This window comes from Garra rufa, chromosome 25, assembly GCF_049309525.1.
Source record: "Garra rufa chromosome 25, GarRuf1.0, whole genome shotgun sequence".
Classification (NCBI taxonomy): domain Eukaryota; kingdom Metazoa; phylum Chordata; class Actinopteri; order Cypriniformes; family Cyprinidae; genus Garra; species Garra rufa.
In genome coordinates, this window is record NC_133385.1 from 6,895,632 (window position 1) to 6,913,616 (window position 17,985).

A 17,985-nucleotide genomic window follows, 5' to 3' on the forward strand; every position below is an offset into this window, starting at 1 on the left:
TCAAAGTAAATAAATGAATAAATAGCAGCATACTGGTACAATGCCTTAAGAGGAGAGTAAACAAAGACAATCTTGCCATTACATGAGCTAAGCTTTTAAGGTAGAAAAATGCCAAGAACGAAGACCGAAAGCTTAAAAACATAAAATCCTTGTGTTTAAAGGCCTTAAATTTCAGCGTGGAGAATTGGCATTGTCTAAATCACATTCTTCACCATCCTCCATTGTTTGCTTCTCAGGCATATTGTTGTAAATCTAATCTGTAGGTTGTCGGACGGCTCTGAAACTGAATAAACAAATCACAGCGTGTCGATGTGTGAAAAACCTCCTTATCAGCTCAGACGCTCATTCATTACAGGCCGTGCATAAACACTCATTTAGAGCCGGTCCCTTGATGATTTCGGGCCAGACGGGTCAGATAAACGCTTTCTGATCTGAGACCAGTTTGTAATCATTTAAAGAGTGTCCTATATGAGCAGGAAGCTGACAGGGTCGACCCAGATCATCGCAAGGCTGTGATTGTCTTGTAAATATCTCATGTTTGAATCTCAAGGATTAGAGCCGGAATGCAGTTTAGTGCTTACGGAAAGCCGGCGGATCACTGAGGAATTCTCGGGATGAATGCGAACACCTTTTGTCCTCTCTGACGTGAGGCTGATCAGGTTTGTGTATTCCAGACGGGACGCGGAAAGATGGATGTTTGTGTTGATGACAGATACTCGACCTCTTCTCACACAAGCATCAGGCTGGAATATTTGCAAGGGGAACATTGTAATAAAAGTGTGTTGTAAATCTAGTCAGGCGTCGCACACAAACGAGCGTTCAGCAGTTCTTTTCCTGAGGCGCCTGATGCTGGATGAATGGGTGTAAATTTTCAACAAGCACTTCCCTTTTGTCGATACTCTGATTTATGTTTCTTTTTTCCAATGGCTGTATCATACATTTTTCTTTAATGTCTCACCCTCATGTTTAATTTGAGACGTATAACATCCTGGAAGTGTTTGCATGTGTTTTAAACATTTATAGCTAATTTATTTAGTTTTAGCAGTGGATCAGCGTTCGCAAACAACAGTAAATTTAAACTGGACTTTGAGTGGAGGAATTCTGGGAAATGGAAGAGTCCTTCAGAAGTGTGTTGATGTTCAGACATCAAAATTAATCAAAATTAATTAAAAAAATTAATCTATGCCCACCCCTAATATATATATATATATATATATATATATATATATATATATATATATATATATATATATATATATATATGATATTATATAATTATATGATATTATATTACATGATAATTATATAATTAAAATTTTATATTACATATATAATTAAATTCTAAATTATTTTTTACATTGTGTGTGTGTCTGTGTGTATATTTACATAATAAAATTATACATTATTTATTTAAAAATATATATTTACATATATGTGTATAAATATAAATTATTGTATATATAATTTAATTTATACATATATATTTAGTAACAACTTAGATTTTAGTTTTAATGTAATAAACTAGCTTAAATTTAAATAAACTAAAGTATTACATTTGTATTAAATATTAAAATATTAATGTTGCCTTGGGAACTACTGAAATACGTTTTTTGAATACTTTATTTTAAATGTATTATTATTATTATTATTATTTAATTAAAAAAAAATTTTATGCCTTCTGGTTTATATATAATAATTATTTTAATTAGATTTTATTATTTATTTATTATTTATTTTTATATTGTCTGTTTTCAATGTAGTTTTAGTTTAGTAATTATATTTATATATATGTAGTTCAGTACTAAACTGTATTTTGTATATTAAAATACACTAAAATATTGCATTTGTATTAAATATTAAAATATTAATGTTGCCTTGGGAACTAAAATGTTTTAGAGCTGTATTTTAGTTTAAATTAAACTAAATTTGTAATAAATATTAAAGTCTTAATGTTCCCCTGGAAACTAACTGAAATAAGTTTTTTCGAACATTTTATTTAACTTTTTTCATGGGTTTAGTTTTAATTTTCAGCCTTCTGGTTTGAGTGAACAAATAATGTCAGAATAGCTGAACTTTTTCTTTAAAAACAAACTTTTTCCCATCATGCTCTGTCACCCTCCTCCAGCCTGGTGTTTTAATGCTGTGCTAAAAGACAATTAACGAGGCTCTTTGTACTTTATAGACTCGTCGTCTTTTTAATTTCTTTTTTAATTATCCGGCCTTCCGCGCCTCCTCCTCCTCAGGTCTCTCAGGGGCTCCCCGTAGCGTTGACGGTCGCACCGTCATCTGACTTCTGTCATCTCATGCGTTTAACGAATCTCTCATTGGGTTCGGAGGCCTCGTTTTTCAGAGCGGCGCCTGCTGTCTCATCGCAGACAAACAGTGGCTGGGGAGGCTAAATATAGCTGCCGCCGCTGGAGTGACGCTCCTGTGATCAGGTGCTAGGTTTTTCCTGCAAGACTTTGAGAGGGGAACGGAAACTCTGAAGTGTTCATGTTTATTGATTCTCATGGTGGTATTAGTGTTTGATAAATGTTCTCACAGTCTTTAAACAAAACATTGTAAGAATTGATTGTTCTTTTTTTAAGCTAGTAACAAAGTTCTCAAAAACTGTTCTGTAAAACATTTCTGTTAGAGAAAACCAGTAGACTTTTGTCATGGTAAGAGATGCACGATTTTTAAGATGTTAGTAGCAACTTTTAGTTAGTTACTCTTAAACTGTTTCAAATAATTTGCATGCTAAAGTCTAGATTAGAAGAAACAGTATTTCGTAATAAATTTCGTAAAAATGTCTAATAATGTTCAAACATTCTTATAATCTAATTATGTTCAAACATATTAAAAATGTCAATGTTCAAACATTCTAAAAATGTCTAATAATATTCAAATATTCGAATAAAGTGTAATGTTCAAACATTCTAAAAATATCTAATAATATTTCAATATTCTAAAAATGTCTAATAATGTCCAAACATTCTAAAGATGTCAAAAAAGTCCAAACTTTCTAATTATGTCTAATAATTATCTAAAAATGTTCAAACACTTTAAAAATGTCTAATAATGTTTAAACATTCTAAAAATCTCTAAAATGTTCAAACATTCTTAAAAAAGGCAAATAATGTACAAACATTCCAAAAATATCTAATATTCAAACATTCTAAAAATGTCATTGAATGTTCAGACATTCTGAAAATGTCAAAGAATGTTCAGACATTCTAATAATGTCTAAAAATGTTCAAACATCCTAAAAATGTAAAAAAAGTTCAAATATTCGAAAAAAGGCAAAAAATTAACAAATATTTTAAAAATGTCTAATGATGTTCAAACATTCGAACAATGTCTAAAAAGACCAAACATTCCAATTATGTCTAATATTAATGTCTAAAAATATCTAATATTCAAACATTCTAAAAATGTCATATGTTCAGACATTCTAAAACTGTCTAAAAATGTTTAAACATTCTAATAAAGTCTAATGATTTTCAAACATTCTAAACATGTCCAAAAATGTTCAAACATTCTAATACTAATAATATTCAAACATATTAAAAGTGTCAATGTTCATTCTAAAAATGTCTAATAATATTCAAATATTCGAATAAAGTGTAATAATGTTCAAACATTCCAAAAATGTCAAGTAATATTTAAGCATTGTAAAAACGTCTAAAAGTGTTCAAACACTCTAAAATGTCCAATAATGTTGAAATATTCTAATAAAATCTAATAATGTTAGAACATTTCAAAAATGTCAAATAATGTTCAAACTTTCTAAAAATATCTAATAATATTTCAATATTCTAAAAATGTCTAATAATGTTCAAACATTCTAAAGATGTCAAAAAAGTCCAAACTTTCTAATTATGTCTAATAATTATCTAAAAATGTTCAAACACTTTAAAAATGTCTAATAATGTTTAAGCATTCTAAAAATCTCTAAAATGTTCAAACATTCTTTAAAAAGGCAAATAATGTACAAACATTCTAAAACTGTCTAAAAATGTTCAGACATTCTAAAAATATCTAATATTCAAACATTCTAAAAATGTCATTGAATGTTCAGACATTCTGAAAATGTCAAAGAATGTTCAAACATTCTAATAATGTCTAAAAATGTTCAAACATCCTAAAAATGTAAAAAAAGTTCAAATATTTGAAAAAAGGCAAAAAATTAACAAATATTTTAAAAATGTCTAATGATGTTCAAACATTCGAACAATGTCTAAAAAGTCCAAACATTCCAATTATGTCTAATATTAATGTCTAAAAATATCTAATATTCAAACATTCTAAAAATGTCATATAATGTTCAGACATTCTAAAACTGTCTAAAAATGTTTAAACATTCTAATACTAATAATATTCAAACATATTAAGTGTCAATGTTCATTCTAAAAATGTCTAATAATATTCAAATATTCGAATAAAGTGTAATAATGTTCAAACATTCCAAAAATGTCAAGTAATATTTAAGCATTGTAAAAACGTCTAAAAGTGTTCAAACATTCTAAAATGTCTAATAATGTTGAAATATTCTAATAAAATCTAATAATGTTAGAACATTTCAAAAATGTCAAATAATGTTCAAACTTTCTAAAAATATCTAATAATATTTCAATATTCTAAAAATGTCTAATAATGTTCAAACATTCTAAAGATGTCAAAAAAAAGTTCAAATATTTGAAAAAAGGCAAAAAATTAACAAATATTTTAAAAATGTCTAATGATGTTCAAACATTCGAACAATGTCTAAAAAGTCCAAACATTCCAATTATGTCTAATATTAATGTCTAAAAATATCTAATATTCAAACATTCTAAAAATGTCATATAATGTTCAGACATTCTAAAACTGTCTAAAAATGTTTAAACATTCTAATAGTCTAATGATTTTCAAACATTATAAACATGTCCAAAAATGTTCAAACATTCTAATACTAATAATATTCAAACATATTAAAAGTGTCAATGTTCATTCTAAAAATGTCTAATAATATTCAAATATTCGAATAAAGTTTAATAATGTTCAAACATTCCAAAAATGTCAAGTAATATTTAAGCATTGTAAAAATGTCTAAAAGTGTTCAAACATTCTAAAATGTCTAATAATGTTGAAATATTCTAATAAAATCTAATAATGTTAGAACATTTCAAAAATGTCTAATAATGTTCAAACATTCTAAAGATGTCAAAAAAGTCCAAACTTTCTAATTGTCTAATAATTATCTAAAAATGTTCAAACACTTTAAAAATGTCTAATAATGTTTAAACATTCTAAAAATCTCTAAAATGTTCAAACATTCTTAAAAAAGGCAAATAATGTACAAACATTCTAAAACTGTCTAAAAATGTTCAGACATTCTAAAAATATCTAATATTCAAACATTCTAAAAATGTCATTGAATGTTCAGACATTCTGAAAATGTCAAAGAATGTTCAAACATTCTAATAATGTCTAAAAATGTTCAAACATCCTAAAAATGTAAAAAAAAAAAAAGTTCAAATATTCGAAAAAAGGCAAAAAATTAACAAATATTTTAAAAATGTCTAATGATGTTCAAACATTCGAACAATGTCTAAAAAGTCCAAACATTCCAATTATGTCTAATATTAATGTCTAAAAATATCTAATCTTCAAACATTCTAAAAATGTCATATAATGTTCAGACATTCTAAAACTGTCTAAAAATGTTTAAACATTCTAATACTAATAATATTCAAACATATTAAAAGTGTCAATGTTCATTCTAAAAATGTCTAATAATATTCAAATATTCGAATAAAGTGTAATAATGTTCAAACATTCCAAAAATGTCAAGTAATATTTAAGCATTGTAAAAACGTCTAAAAGTGTTCAAACATTCTAAAATGTCCAATAATGTTGAAATATTCTAATAAAATCTAATAATGTTAGAACATTTCAAAAATGTCAAATAATGTTCAAACTTTCTAAAAATATCTAATAATATTTCAATATTCTAAAAATGTCTAATAATGTTCAAACATTCTAAAGATGTCAAAAAAGTCCAAACTTTCTAATTATGTCTAATAATTATCTAAAAATGTTCAAACACTTTAAAAATGTCTAATAATGTTTAAGCATTCTAAAAATCTCTAAAATGTTCAAACATTCTTAAAAAAGGCAAATAATGTACAAACATTCTAAAACTGTCTTAAAATGTTCAGACATTTTAAAAATATCTAATATTCAAACATTCTAAAAATGTCATTGAATGTTCAAACATTCTAATAATGTCTAAAAATGTTCAAACATCCTAAAAATGTAAAAAAGTTCAAACATTTGAAAAAAGGCAAAAAATTAACAAATATTTTAAAAATGTCTAATGATGTTCAAACATTCGAACAATGTCTAAAAAGTCCAAACATTCCAATTATGTCTAAAAATATCTAATATTCAAACATTCTAAAAATGTCATATGTTCAGACATTCTAAAACTGTCTAAAAATGTTTAAACATTCTAATAAAGTCTAATGATTTTCAAACATTCTAAACATGTACAAAAATGTTCAAACATTCTAAAAAAGACAAATATTGTACAAACATTCTAAAAATGTTCATTTAAAAAATGTTTAATAATGTTCAACCATTCTTAAAATTGTCTAATAATGTTCAACTATTCTAAAAATGTCTGATGTTTAAACATTTTTTAGATTTTGAAGTCAAGCAGAGCAAACTAGTGTAAATTGTTCATAAAAACATTCTTTCTGAAAATGTCAAATGCAAATGGTTGTCAATTTCTAACATCATAAATGGTTATTAGAGCACTTCTTCGATTGTTTTTAAAAATTCACTCATTTGTGTTGTCATTTTTGCTCAAAATGTGAAGATTGTATTTAGAAAGCTGCATTTATTTGATCAAAATACAGTAAAAACAGTAATATTATGAAATATTATCACTCATGTCTTTTGTACTGACACCAAACGTTTGAATAGTAATGCATGCTGTGTGGAACTGCTGCATTAATGTCTCAGTTTCTAGAAGAGTAAAACTCCCTCAGCTCCTAAATGAAGGCGCTGTCATTGTCACTGTAAGCCGCAGTTTGACACTCAGGTGTGTTGGAAGAAACTTCTTGACGAGCGAGCGGGTGGATTTTGTTCAGTGAATGTGGGAAGGCATCGTTCCTAGCTGGTTCACTCTCCATTCTTAGTCAAAGTCAGTAATTACCGATTTCTTTTCCTTTCCCTATAGGAGTGTTTTTCTAATAAAACGACGTGAGGTTTGGAGGTCTGACGGTGTTCGGCGGGACCTCTTTACTTTCTCTCGTCTGTTGTGTGAGGCTATTGATTCTTTTTTCTTTCCATTCTCAGCTCATCTTAGATTAACTCGCTGTCTCTTCCTGCCTCCGAATCATCGGGGAGGAACGGGGAACAGTAGTTTGTTTTTCTCGAGAAACCTCAAGTGAAACACTCCAGGGAAGTTGCTTTCAGTGCAATCAAGCCATAAAGGAAAAGCCGCAGGAAATGAAATCCATACTGTATCCTGTTTTCGATACCATCTCAATCCGGCATTACACTGCCATGCTTGAGATGCCTGGCATTCCTGAAAACGCTCCAAAATTTCCTGAAAGGAAAAATCGTTTTGACACATCCTCATCTCCTTGTATCTCTTTCTGCTTTTTTTTTCTTTTCTTCCAGTCGTGAGCGTTTTGCTGTGATTGGTGGGGGAAGCCTGCAGATTGTCAACCTGACTGAAGAGGACGCTGGGATATACGTCTGCCAGGCGGACAGCGGCAACATGACCAGCGAGATCCAGGCAGAGCTCACGGTGCAAGGTACATTTCACAAAAACCTCACTACAAACCACTAAATCTGTTGAGAATCAATTAAATAGTGAATGATTCAGTTCAGCACAAACAAACTCACAGCAGCACTAAACATCCCGTATGTAATTATGAGCAACATTGTTCAGGCTTTTGAGACACGCTTGTCTAGACGGCATTTTCCTCTGTGGAGGACAAACTTCAAAGCCTTGTTTTATTTTTATTTATTTCTTTCTTTCTGTATTATTTCCATCTCTTGGCATAGAATTACATTTTTTGGGTGAGAATTTACTGCTCTATCCAGTGTGGAGGGTTTTAAAGGCTTTGCACAGAAACATTCTAATAATGTTCAAACATTCGAATAATAATGTCTAAAAATGTTTAAACATTTTCAAAATGTCTTGAAAGCGTCTGCTCAATTAGTTCACTCCTGAAAATAAAAATAGAATAAAATGTACTCCCCTGTATGTCATCCATGCTCATGTCTTCCTTTCTTCAGTCGAAAAGAAATGAAGGTTTTTGAGGCAAACATTCCAGGATTTTTCTCCATATAGTGGACTTCAATGGTGCCCAACGGTTTGCAGTTTCAATGCAGCTTCAAGGGGCTCTAAACGCTCCCAGCTGAGGAATAATCCTTGAAATCCTTGAAAGTTTGGGAATTTGAAAAAAATTAAGGCCCTGGAAAGTTTGTGAAAATAAACATACGTAGATACACCTTGAAAGTCCTTGAATTTATTTTGTGCAAAAAGTTTTCTGATAAAAATTCCATATTATTCCCTCCGGTCCGCTAATGTGTTATTTAGCCAACACTTTGTTGCCTATGCATACTAGCTTGCTTGATTTACGTTAGCTACGTGCATTTATCGTTACGTTTCCCACGTGAAGTACTTTGTGTTGTTAAGGTTGCCGTGAAGTTCACGCGCACACGAAAGTACTACAGTAGTACTACGATAGTACCTCAACGTTTCACAGGCATGTAATGTTGAATTGCTTTGCTTGTTAAGATAATGTAAACCCATGAGGCAAGAAAAAGTTCAAAGCATATTTATATATCTTAAAACTTCTGGTTACGTGAGCCTGAGCTCTTTTCTATGGAAGCCTGTCACTGAATAAAAAAATAAAAAAAAGGTTATTGCGACTTATCTCACAATTCTGACTTTTTTTCTCAGAATTGCGTTATACAAACTCACAATTTAGACTTTTTTTCTTAGGATTGTGCAATATAAATTCACAATTGCCAGTCATAAAGTCAGAATTCCGAGATATAAACTCACAATTCTGAGAAATGAAGTCAGAATTGTGTGATTATAAACTCGCAATTCTGTGAACATATCTGTCTTTTTTTTTTCTCCTCAGCACTGGGCTTTATAAGTCTCAATTGTGAGTTTATATTTTAGAATTGCGAGATACAAAGATACAAAAATTGTGAGGTAAAAAGTCACAATTACCATTTTCATTTTTTTATTGAAACGGGCTTCCATACTACAATGCAAAAGTTAGTATTAGATGTACCAAATATTCTTCAGTTTTATGCAAAACAGAAATATGACAAGTAGAGAACCAGATCTCTGTCATATGGCCAAAACTAAAAGCAAAAAAAAAGGTTTGTTACAAGGTAACACGATGTAACCTTGCTCTCACTTGAAATGTGTTTGAGTTTGAGAGTATTGGACCTTGAAAGTCCTTGAAAGGTCCTTGAACTTGAATTTAACCAAGGTGTGGGAACCCTGGAATAAGAGATTTATCTAGCAAAACAATTGGTAATTTTCTATTAAAAAAAAAAAAAAAAAAAAAAAATTGTATACTTTTTAGCTGCAAATGCTCATTTTGCACTAGCTCGACTTCACGCATTACATAATCACGTTGGTAGGGTAGGACAAAAACAAATTATTTTCTCATTTTCTACTTAAAATTCATCTAACATTGTTGTTTTAAACGGTACCATAAACTATCTTTGCATGTTTTTTTTGCAAAGCCGTTAAGCATGATCTTTCCAAGTGAATCAATTCACTAGGTAAGACGCTTATTCCTTGGCTGGGATTGTGTAGTGCCCTTTGAAGCTGCTTTAAAACTGCAACTTGGACCTTCAACCCGTTGATCCCAATTGAAGTCCACTATATGGAGATAAAACCTGGAATGTTTTCCTCAAAAAACCATCTTTTTGACTGAAGAAATAAAGCATCTTGAATGACAAGGGGGTAAGTAAATGATCAAGAAATTTTCTAATCCTTTAATGCATGCACAGCTCAAACTCATAGCCATGATTGAGACTTGATGTGGTCATCTGACCGAACCATAATTGTCTTTTTACACGAGATGGGTAAATCTGCATAGGTAAATGCACTAACAGCTTGAGAACAAAACGCAGAGGCAATTATTGCACAATGGACCGTACAAAAAATATGTAAAACCGTTATAACATAACTGTAGCATTAAGTTGAATGTGCCAGATTTACACATAATGGTTTTTGGTTTTTCTCATGTTTGATAAATGAGGCTAAATGTGTGTGCATTACACTGGTTGAAAGCCCTTTTTAACATTTTCACTTTGTTGCTAAGTTTTCACAATGTTGTAAGTGCTACGTTTCGACTATTTTGTAAAATTGTCACGTTAGAAGCTGTCAGGCTACTGAATAAATGATGCTGGATTAAAGGAATTGTTCACCCAAAAGTGAAAATAACAAAAATATACTTTCCCTCAGACCATCCAAGATATAGATGAGTTTGTTTCTTCATCAGATTTGGAGAAATGTAGCGTTGCGTCACTTGCTCACCAATGGATGTGAATGGGTGCCGTCAAAACAGCTGATCAAAAACATCACAAGTAATCCACACCACTCCAGTCTAATCAATCAATTGACATCTTATGAAACCAAAAGCTGTGTTTATAAAAAACAAATCCATCATTAAGGTGTTAACAGATCATTACGTTCTGCTAAAATACTGAATCCTCTATCCATAATATTGCTTTCTTTAAAAATCAGGAGAGAAATATGCATGTTATAAATAGCCAGTATAATGATTAACAATGTTTAATTTATTCCAGCTCACATAAGAAGATTAACCTAGTCGGTTTTTACCACTTTATGAGCATATTTAATTTAAAATCATACCATTTACAGAAATCACCACTTTATTTCTATGAAATATTCTGTAAATTATCCCAAGTTAGCAACAGTGTAAAAGTGGTTGAGGGTCAATTGCTTATTATTTACTGTTTTTGGCAAACTGAGAAACTCAAGCACACTGACTCATGGAAGCTGTGTAAAGCCAATGCCAGTTATTACAGATCAAGTAGACCGATATTTTGAACCGATATACAGTGCCTTGCAAAAGTATTCATACCCCTTTATTTTTTTCACGTTTTATGTTGCTGTCTTATGCTTGAATTTTTTTTTCCACATCAATCTTCACTCCACACATCATAATGTCAAAGCACAAAACAGGTTTGTAACATCTTTGCAAATTTATTACAAATAAAAAACTAACATGATTACATTGCAAAAGTATTCATACCCCTTCGTTTTTTCACGCTTTATGTTGCTGCCTTATGTTTAACTGTTTTAAATTACTTTTTTTCACATCAATCTTCACTCCACACATCATAATGTCAAAGCAAAAAACGGGTTTGTAACATCTTGGCAAGTTTATTAAAGGAAGTATTCATACCCTTACTGGGGCAGTTGACATTTAGGTCAGGAGCATTCATATTGCTTGTAGATGTTACTACAGTTCATGTGAAATTCAATTGAATGGGTATGATTTGAAAAGCCACTTGTCTTAATAAAGGTTCAAGGTGAAAATGCATATCAGAGCAAAAACTAAGCCCTGAGGTTAAAAAAACTGGGCAGAAGATTCACCTTCCAACAGGACGATGACCCTCAGCACACAGCAATAGTGGCTTATAGACAACTCTGTGAATGTCCTTGAGTGGCCCAATCAAACATTTCTGGAGAAACCTGAAAATGTGCATTGAGAAGTGAAGAGGTGAGGCGAAAAATGGCAGATAATTGCCAAATGCTGATGTGCAAAGCTTGTCGCATCATAACTAAAAATACTTGAGGCTATAAAGGTGCTTCAGCTAAGTACTGAGTTAAAGGAGTTGTTCACTTCCAGAACAAAACTTTACAGATAATGTACTCACCCTCTTGTCATCCAAGATGTTCATGTCTTTCTCTCTTCAGTCGTAAAGAAATAGTTTTTTGAGGAAAACATTTCTGGATTTTGATCCTTATAGTGGACGTCTATGGTGCCCCAAGTTTGAATCTTCAAAATGCAGTTTAAATGTGGCTTCGAACGATTCCAAATGCGGTTGTAAACAACAATTTATACTTTTTAACCTCAAATGCTCGTCTCTTCTTGCTCTGCCTTAAATCTTGTTTTTTTTCCAGTTCAAGACAGTTAGGGGATGGTGAAAAACTCCCATCTTATTTTCTCCCTCAGCTTCAAAAATCGATCCAAAATCCTACATCCCTGCAGAAATACTGACCCAGTGTTTGCAAAGTGAACATACAAAGAAGATCAAACACCCTTAACAAAAAAGGTAAAACAGCGAAGTAGGATGAATTTAAAGTTGAGGGAGAAAATTATATGGTATTTTTTTCCTCATATCGTAACTGTCATGAACCGGAAAAAAACAGAGTTCAGGCAGAGCAAGGCAAGATGGACATTTGAGGTTAAAAAGTATATAAATTGTGATTTAGAAAATGTGTTTCACTAGATCGGCTAGGATCGTTTACAACCGCATTTGGGATCGTTTGAAGCCACGTTTAAACTACATTTTGGAAGTTCAAACTCGGGGCACAATAGAACTCCACTATATGGAGAAAAATCCTGAAATGTTTTCCTCAAAAAGCATAATTTCTTTACACCTGAAGAAAGAAAGACATGATCATCTTGGACGACAAGATGATGAGTATTCAAAAAAAAACAGGCTGGTTTTAGCTGGTCAGCAGGCTGGTTTTAGTTTTGGACACTTTAGGCCGTGTTCACACTTGGCGTCTTTTTTTTAAAAGAAAAAGTTGACAAGCGCGTTTTTTTTTGTAGTTACAAAAAAATCTGGAAGCGTTGCAGCAGAGGGCGTCTTTTTGTTGCTATAACAACAGCTGCAACAGTAGCCTATGTGTGGTGCAGAAATATCGATAAAAGAGGAAGCTGGGTCTTTTCTTTTTTGACATTTTTGCCTTTTATTTGATAGGACAGCATTTAGACAGGAAGCGAAGTGGGAGAGAGAGAGGGGGGGGCGGGATCGGGAAAAAGGGAGGCCCGAAAAAGGGGACTCGAAAAAGGGACGCCCGAAGCGTAATGGCGCTACGTACATGTCGATATGCGGCTCAAGAAGCCATCGGCGCTGCCCGCCGGTTTTTAAAGTTAAAGGGGAGGCGAATCCGGTTCACAACAATAAAATAAAAGACTATATAACGGCACCTTTCCCATTTTTTTCTTGTTGTTATGGAAACGACAGGGTAGCTACTCGCTTGTCATTGGTCAGCTGTCAAAAAAGCGCTTGACGTGGGGCGTTTTTTTCAGAGAAGTTAAACTTTTTTCAACTTGAAAAGACGCTCTGAGCTGCAGAAAAAGACGCCGGCGGTGGCGTTTAAAAAAGCGCTGAAAACACTGTTTACTCCATAGGGTTATAATGTAAAACAGACGCTGGCATTTTGAAAAAAGACGTCAAGTGTGAACACGCCCTTAGACCACCAGTTTAGCTTTTTTTTTTTTTTTTCATCATGGGTAAATTTTTTTGTTCTGGAAGTGAACTTCTCCTTTAAGGGTACAGTATGAATACTTATGCAGTGTCTTATTTCAGTTTTTTAATTTTGAATAAATTTACAAAGTTGTGGCAATTCTGTTTTTGCTTTGTCATTATGGTGTATTGAGTGTAGATTGATTTGGGGGAAAAGTAATTTAAAGCAGTTTAACAAGGCACCAATGTAACAAAACGAAAAAATGAAGGGATGTGAATACTTTTTAGGGCTGTCCCCGAATAGTCGAAGATTCGATGCATCGATATGCGGAGCCTGATTCGACCACCGATCTCACAGTCGAATCTTCGCGGGTGAAACGAGCATCATACCATTTTGGCAATATGGGGGTGCTCAATGTCTAATTGCACACAGAACTACTGGTTTTGTACGGTTATATTACGTTATATACAGCCTTTGATTATGATAATGCAGTAAAAACAAAAGTGAAAAGAAAGAAGCGTTCAATAAATATTTTTAATGTGTTTGTGAATAAATCTAACCACCCCTGTGACAAATTAAATTTTCTCTTGCCCTGATCCATGATGAGATGTGGACCATGCATCTGCAGGAGCAGGAGCGCTCCGAGCGCCTGAAGTTGAAAAAAAAAAAAATCAACTCTGAGCGGAAAAACGCCCAACGTCATTCGCGTTCCATTGTCCAATCGAATGAATGGAGAGGCGGGCCTTCTGTTGTGATGGTGAAAGTTTACCGTTGCTTCAAAAGTCCGGAGACTGCAAGAAATGGAGGAGAAACCTTTGGTGTCTATCGTGGGTAACCAGGAGCTGTATTATTTAGGGTTTCTGCTAATATGACAGTTTGTTTAACAGCAAAAAACTAAGATTTTAGAGCGTTCGCGCTATAATCCTTTGATTTGACTGACAGGACAGCTGTTTCGGTCGTTGCTTAACAAAAAAGGCAGTGCTGTGCGCCTCGCGTTTTTAGAACTAAAAGACGCGTTCGGTGTTTTTATTTAAACCTAAATAAGTTCGTCTGTCAGTTGGCAGGCAGTTTTGGTCGCTTTATTAAAAGTTGTTGCTGTGTGCAGTGTGTAAAATAAAATAAAAACTGTTTTACCCTCCTGCTGACTATAGTGTCGTGCCCCTCCCAACCCATTCACACACACACATAAGCCTAGATGATTCGACTATCGGTCGACTATAGAAAGATTCGAAAATTCTGATTCGACTATGAAAATTCATAGTCGGGGACAGCCCTATTGCATTATTTGATCAGAAATCGGTTTTGAAAATGACCGCTGCCGATAACCATAAAAATGCTTAATATCGGCGCCGATAATCGGTCCACCTCTAAAAACTTTCAGTTTTGAGTATTTTTGTATGCAGTATGTGGTCGTGCCGTCTGAAGCCCAGACTACCTTTGATCTGACTTGAAATTGAGCCATATCATAATTGGATTTCCTAATTAGATTTATTTTTTCTGTTGAGGCACGGACGCTAGCGGTGATGCAAGAGATTTCAGCGCAGTATAACATCAAGAGTAAAGTAAGATCAAGCCGACAGCGGTGGGGCCGCGTGTTCGTGATCTCTTCACCCTTCTGATCCGAGCTGTTATTTTCACTCCCTCCTGCTGCGTTCGGCCCGTCCAGATACATTCTGATGTTTTTTTCCATTAGCTTTTTTCGCCCCTTTTACAGGTACTGACGCACATATGGAAGGGTTTGTTACTGAGCTCAGGAAGTTGAAGCTCCCGTGGGGAGTCAGGAAATCTGATTTGGCTTCTGATGGGTAAAAATAAACCGCTTTGTGTCAGACAGTAACTCAAACACACCTAGCGAGGAGGGCGTTTAGGTGTGTAAAGTTGCATGTTTTGAAAAACACGTACGCAGGTGCATGTTTGAACGTTTTTGGAGTTCCTGTACATCTGTGCAACCACATTAAGAAACTCCATAGGCATGCAAGCTATGACAAAATGTGTTTTCTAGGTGAATAAACTTCCAGTTTGTCACAGATGCTCTCCGCAGATCTTAACTCACTCGGTTTGTATTTTTAGCTCTCTTTCATGCTTGCTTGTGCTATTTTCATTGAAGTGATTAATTTATGATGTTCTCTCAATGCCAATTAGTTTTTCCCCACTCTTCCAAGAGAGATATTTCTTGCATTTGAGTCATTATCTGTGCTTCTCTTGCAAGACTTTGGCTGACTTTGGATGCATAAATAACGCTGTGGTGTTTTAGCTTTTCTGGGAGATAAGAGCCGTGCTAGAGTTATAGTGACCGTTTCTTCCTACTGTATATCGCTGCGGTGAAACGCCGAGATGGGTTATTAAACACTGGCATTTTAATCTCTTAATATCTGCATGTGAAGTGACTCATAACTCTTGTGCCGCGGTTATTTTAGAAGCCGGTGTTCACATGCTGGGATTTTACCCGGATTCCCTCTCAGATTAGCAGGATTGTAAAGAGCCGTGTAAAACGCTGTTAATACTAGCTTTAAAAGTTACACATGAAATTAAAGGATCTCTAATCGTATTACTTTCACATCCACTTGCTTCAGTAGTGCACACTTTAGTCTTGCATACTTAGTGCATACTTCAATCATATATATATGTTTTTAAGTTAATTACTTTAGATTTATTTCTTCTTTATTGTCTTCTAGTTAATTATATTTTTTGTTATATATCTACATTACATTTGCCAAATGTAAAATGTTAATAAACTATATTAATAAACTATAATTATTTTATTTTCTACTCATTTTCTTTTCTTTTTTTTATTAAAATATTTTAGAATGAGTCTCTTCCGCTCACCAAGGCTGCATTTATTTAATAAAAAATCCAGTAAAAACACAAATATTATTGCAATTTAAAGTAACTGTTGTCCTGATGAATTTTTAAAAATATAATTTATTCTTATAAATGCAAAGCTGAATTTTCAGCATCATTACTCAATTTAATATAATATTAATAATAATAATAATAATACATTTTATTTAGAAGGCGCCTTTCTGACACTCAAGGTCACCGTACAGGCATACATAAAAATTAATACATTAATAAATTAAAAAATTTAATAAAATAAATAAAAATGACAGATGAATGGATTTTACAATGAATAGGCTTGTTTAAACAGATAGGTTTTGAGTCCAGATTTGAAATGAAGAAATGAGTCCATGTTTCTATGAATACGCTGATTTGCTACTCAAGAAACATTTATTATTATTATTATTAATGTTGAAAGCAGTTGTGCTGCTTATTATTTTGGTGGAAATCGATACATTGTTGTTGTTTTTTTATCTTTTTCTTAGTGTATTTTATTTTCCTTTTTGTTTAGTTTTTTAGGTTTTTGCAATTATTCAACCCTGTTATAGATCATTTAACTGTATTAATAAAGTTTTAAATTCTGATTTGTTATTTATATTTTATTTTATATTTATTTTATATTTTACATGTTTGTGAAAACTGATACATTGTTTTTTTTTCAGGATTGGTCAATAGTAAGTTTAAAAAAAACAGCATTCATTTGTGTTTTTTTTTCAACCCTGTTACCCAAAATTTTAACACTATTAATACAGTTATACATCCTGTTTTGTTATTTTTATTTTTGCAGATGTGCAATATTGTTAATATTTATTCATTTATTTTTTTTGCAATTATTCTACCCTCTTACCAACCATTGTAACTGTATTATTACAGTTTTAAATCCTGATTTTTTTTTTTTGTATTTTGCTTTTATTTTATTTTATATTTAAAAAATTTCAATCCTTTTTTTTTCAATCGATTTTTTTCATCCTTTTCAATCCCTTATTTTTTAAATCACATTTTCAGTCCTGTTATTGATGTTACCAACCATTTTAACTGGGTTGATACAGTTTTAAATCCTGATTTGTTGTCATTTATATTTATTTATATTTTATTTTAGATTTATTTTAGATTTTACATTTTTGTGAAAACTGATACATAGTTTTTTTTTTAGGATTATTTAATTATTAGTAAGTTAAATAGAACAGCATTCAATTGAAATAGAAATATATATATATATATATATATATATATATATATATATATATATATATATATATATATATATATATATATAAATATATATAAATTTTTAATCCTTAATTTTATTGTATTTTATATCTTTTTCATTTTTTTCTTAGTTTTTGGGTTTTGCAATTCAGCGTTGTTACCAATCATTTTAACTGTATTAATACAGTTTTAAATCCTGTTTTCTTATTATTTATATTTTATTTTAGGTTTATTTTAGATTTTATTTTTTTGTGGAAACTAACACATTGTTGTTGTTTTTTTTCAGGATTATGTGATTAATAGTAATTTCAAAAGAACAGCATTAATTTTAAATAGTAATTAAAAATAATATTTTGATATTTTTTTTTGCAGCTGTGTAATGTTGCTACCAACCATTTTTAAACCTTTATTCTATTGTATTTTATTTAATATTCCTTTTTTGTTCCTATTTAGGTTTTTACCATTGTTCAACC

The 17,985-nt window shown here is 31.7% G+C and overlaps 1 protein-coding gene across 1 annotated transcript in view; it reads left to right on the top strand.

Annotated features, from left to right (window-relative positions):
• Positions 1–6,953: 6,953 nt before the first annotated feature.
• LOC141301290 (neogenin-like) overlaps positions 6,954–17,985 on the top strand; it is a 47,297-nt gene continuing 36,265 nt past the window's right edge. The window contains exons 1-2 of the mRNA XM_073831543.1: positions 6,954–7,069; positions 7,654–7,790. Coding sequence (XP_073687644.1) covers positions 6,954–7,069; positions 7,654–7,790 — 253 coding nt within the window. The remainder of the gene's footprint in view (positions 7,070–7,653; positions 7,791–17,985) is intronic.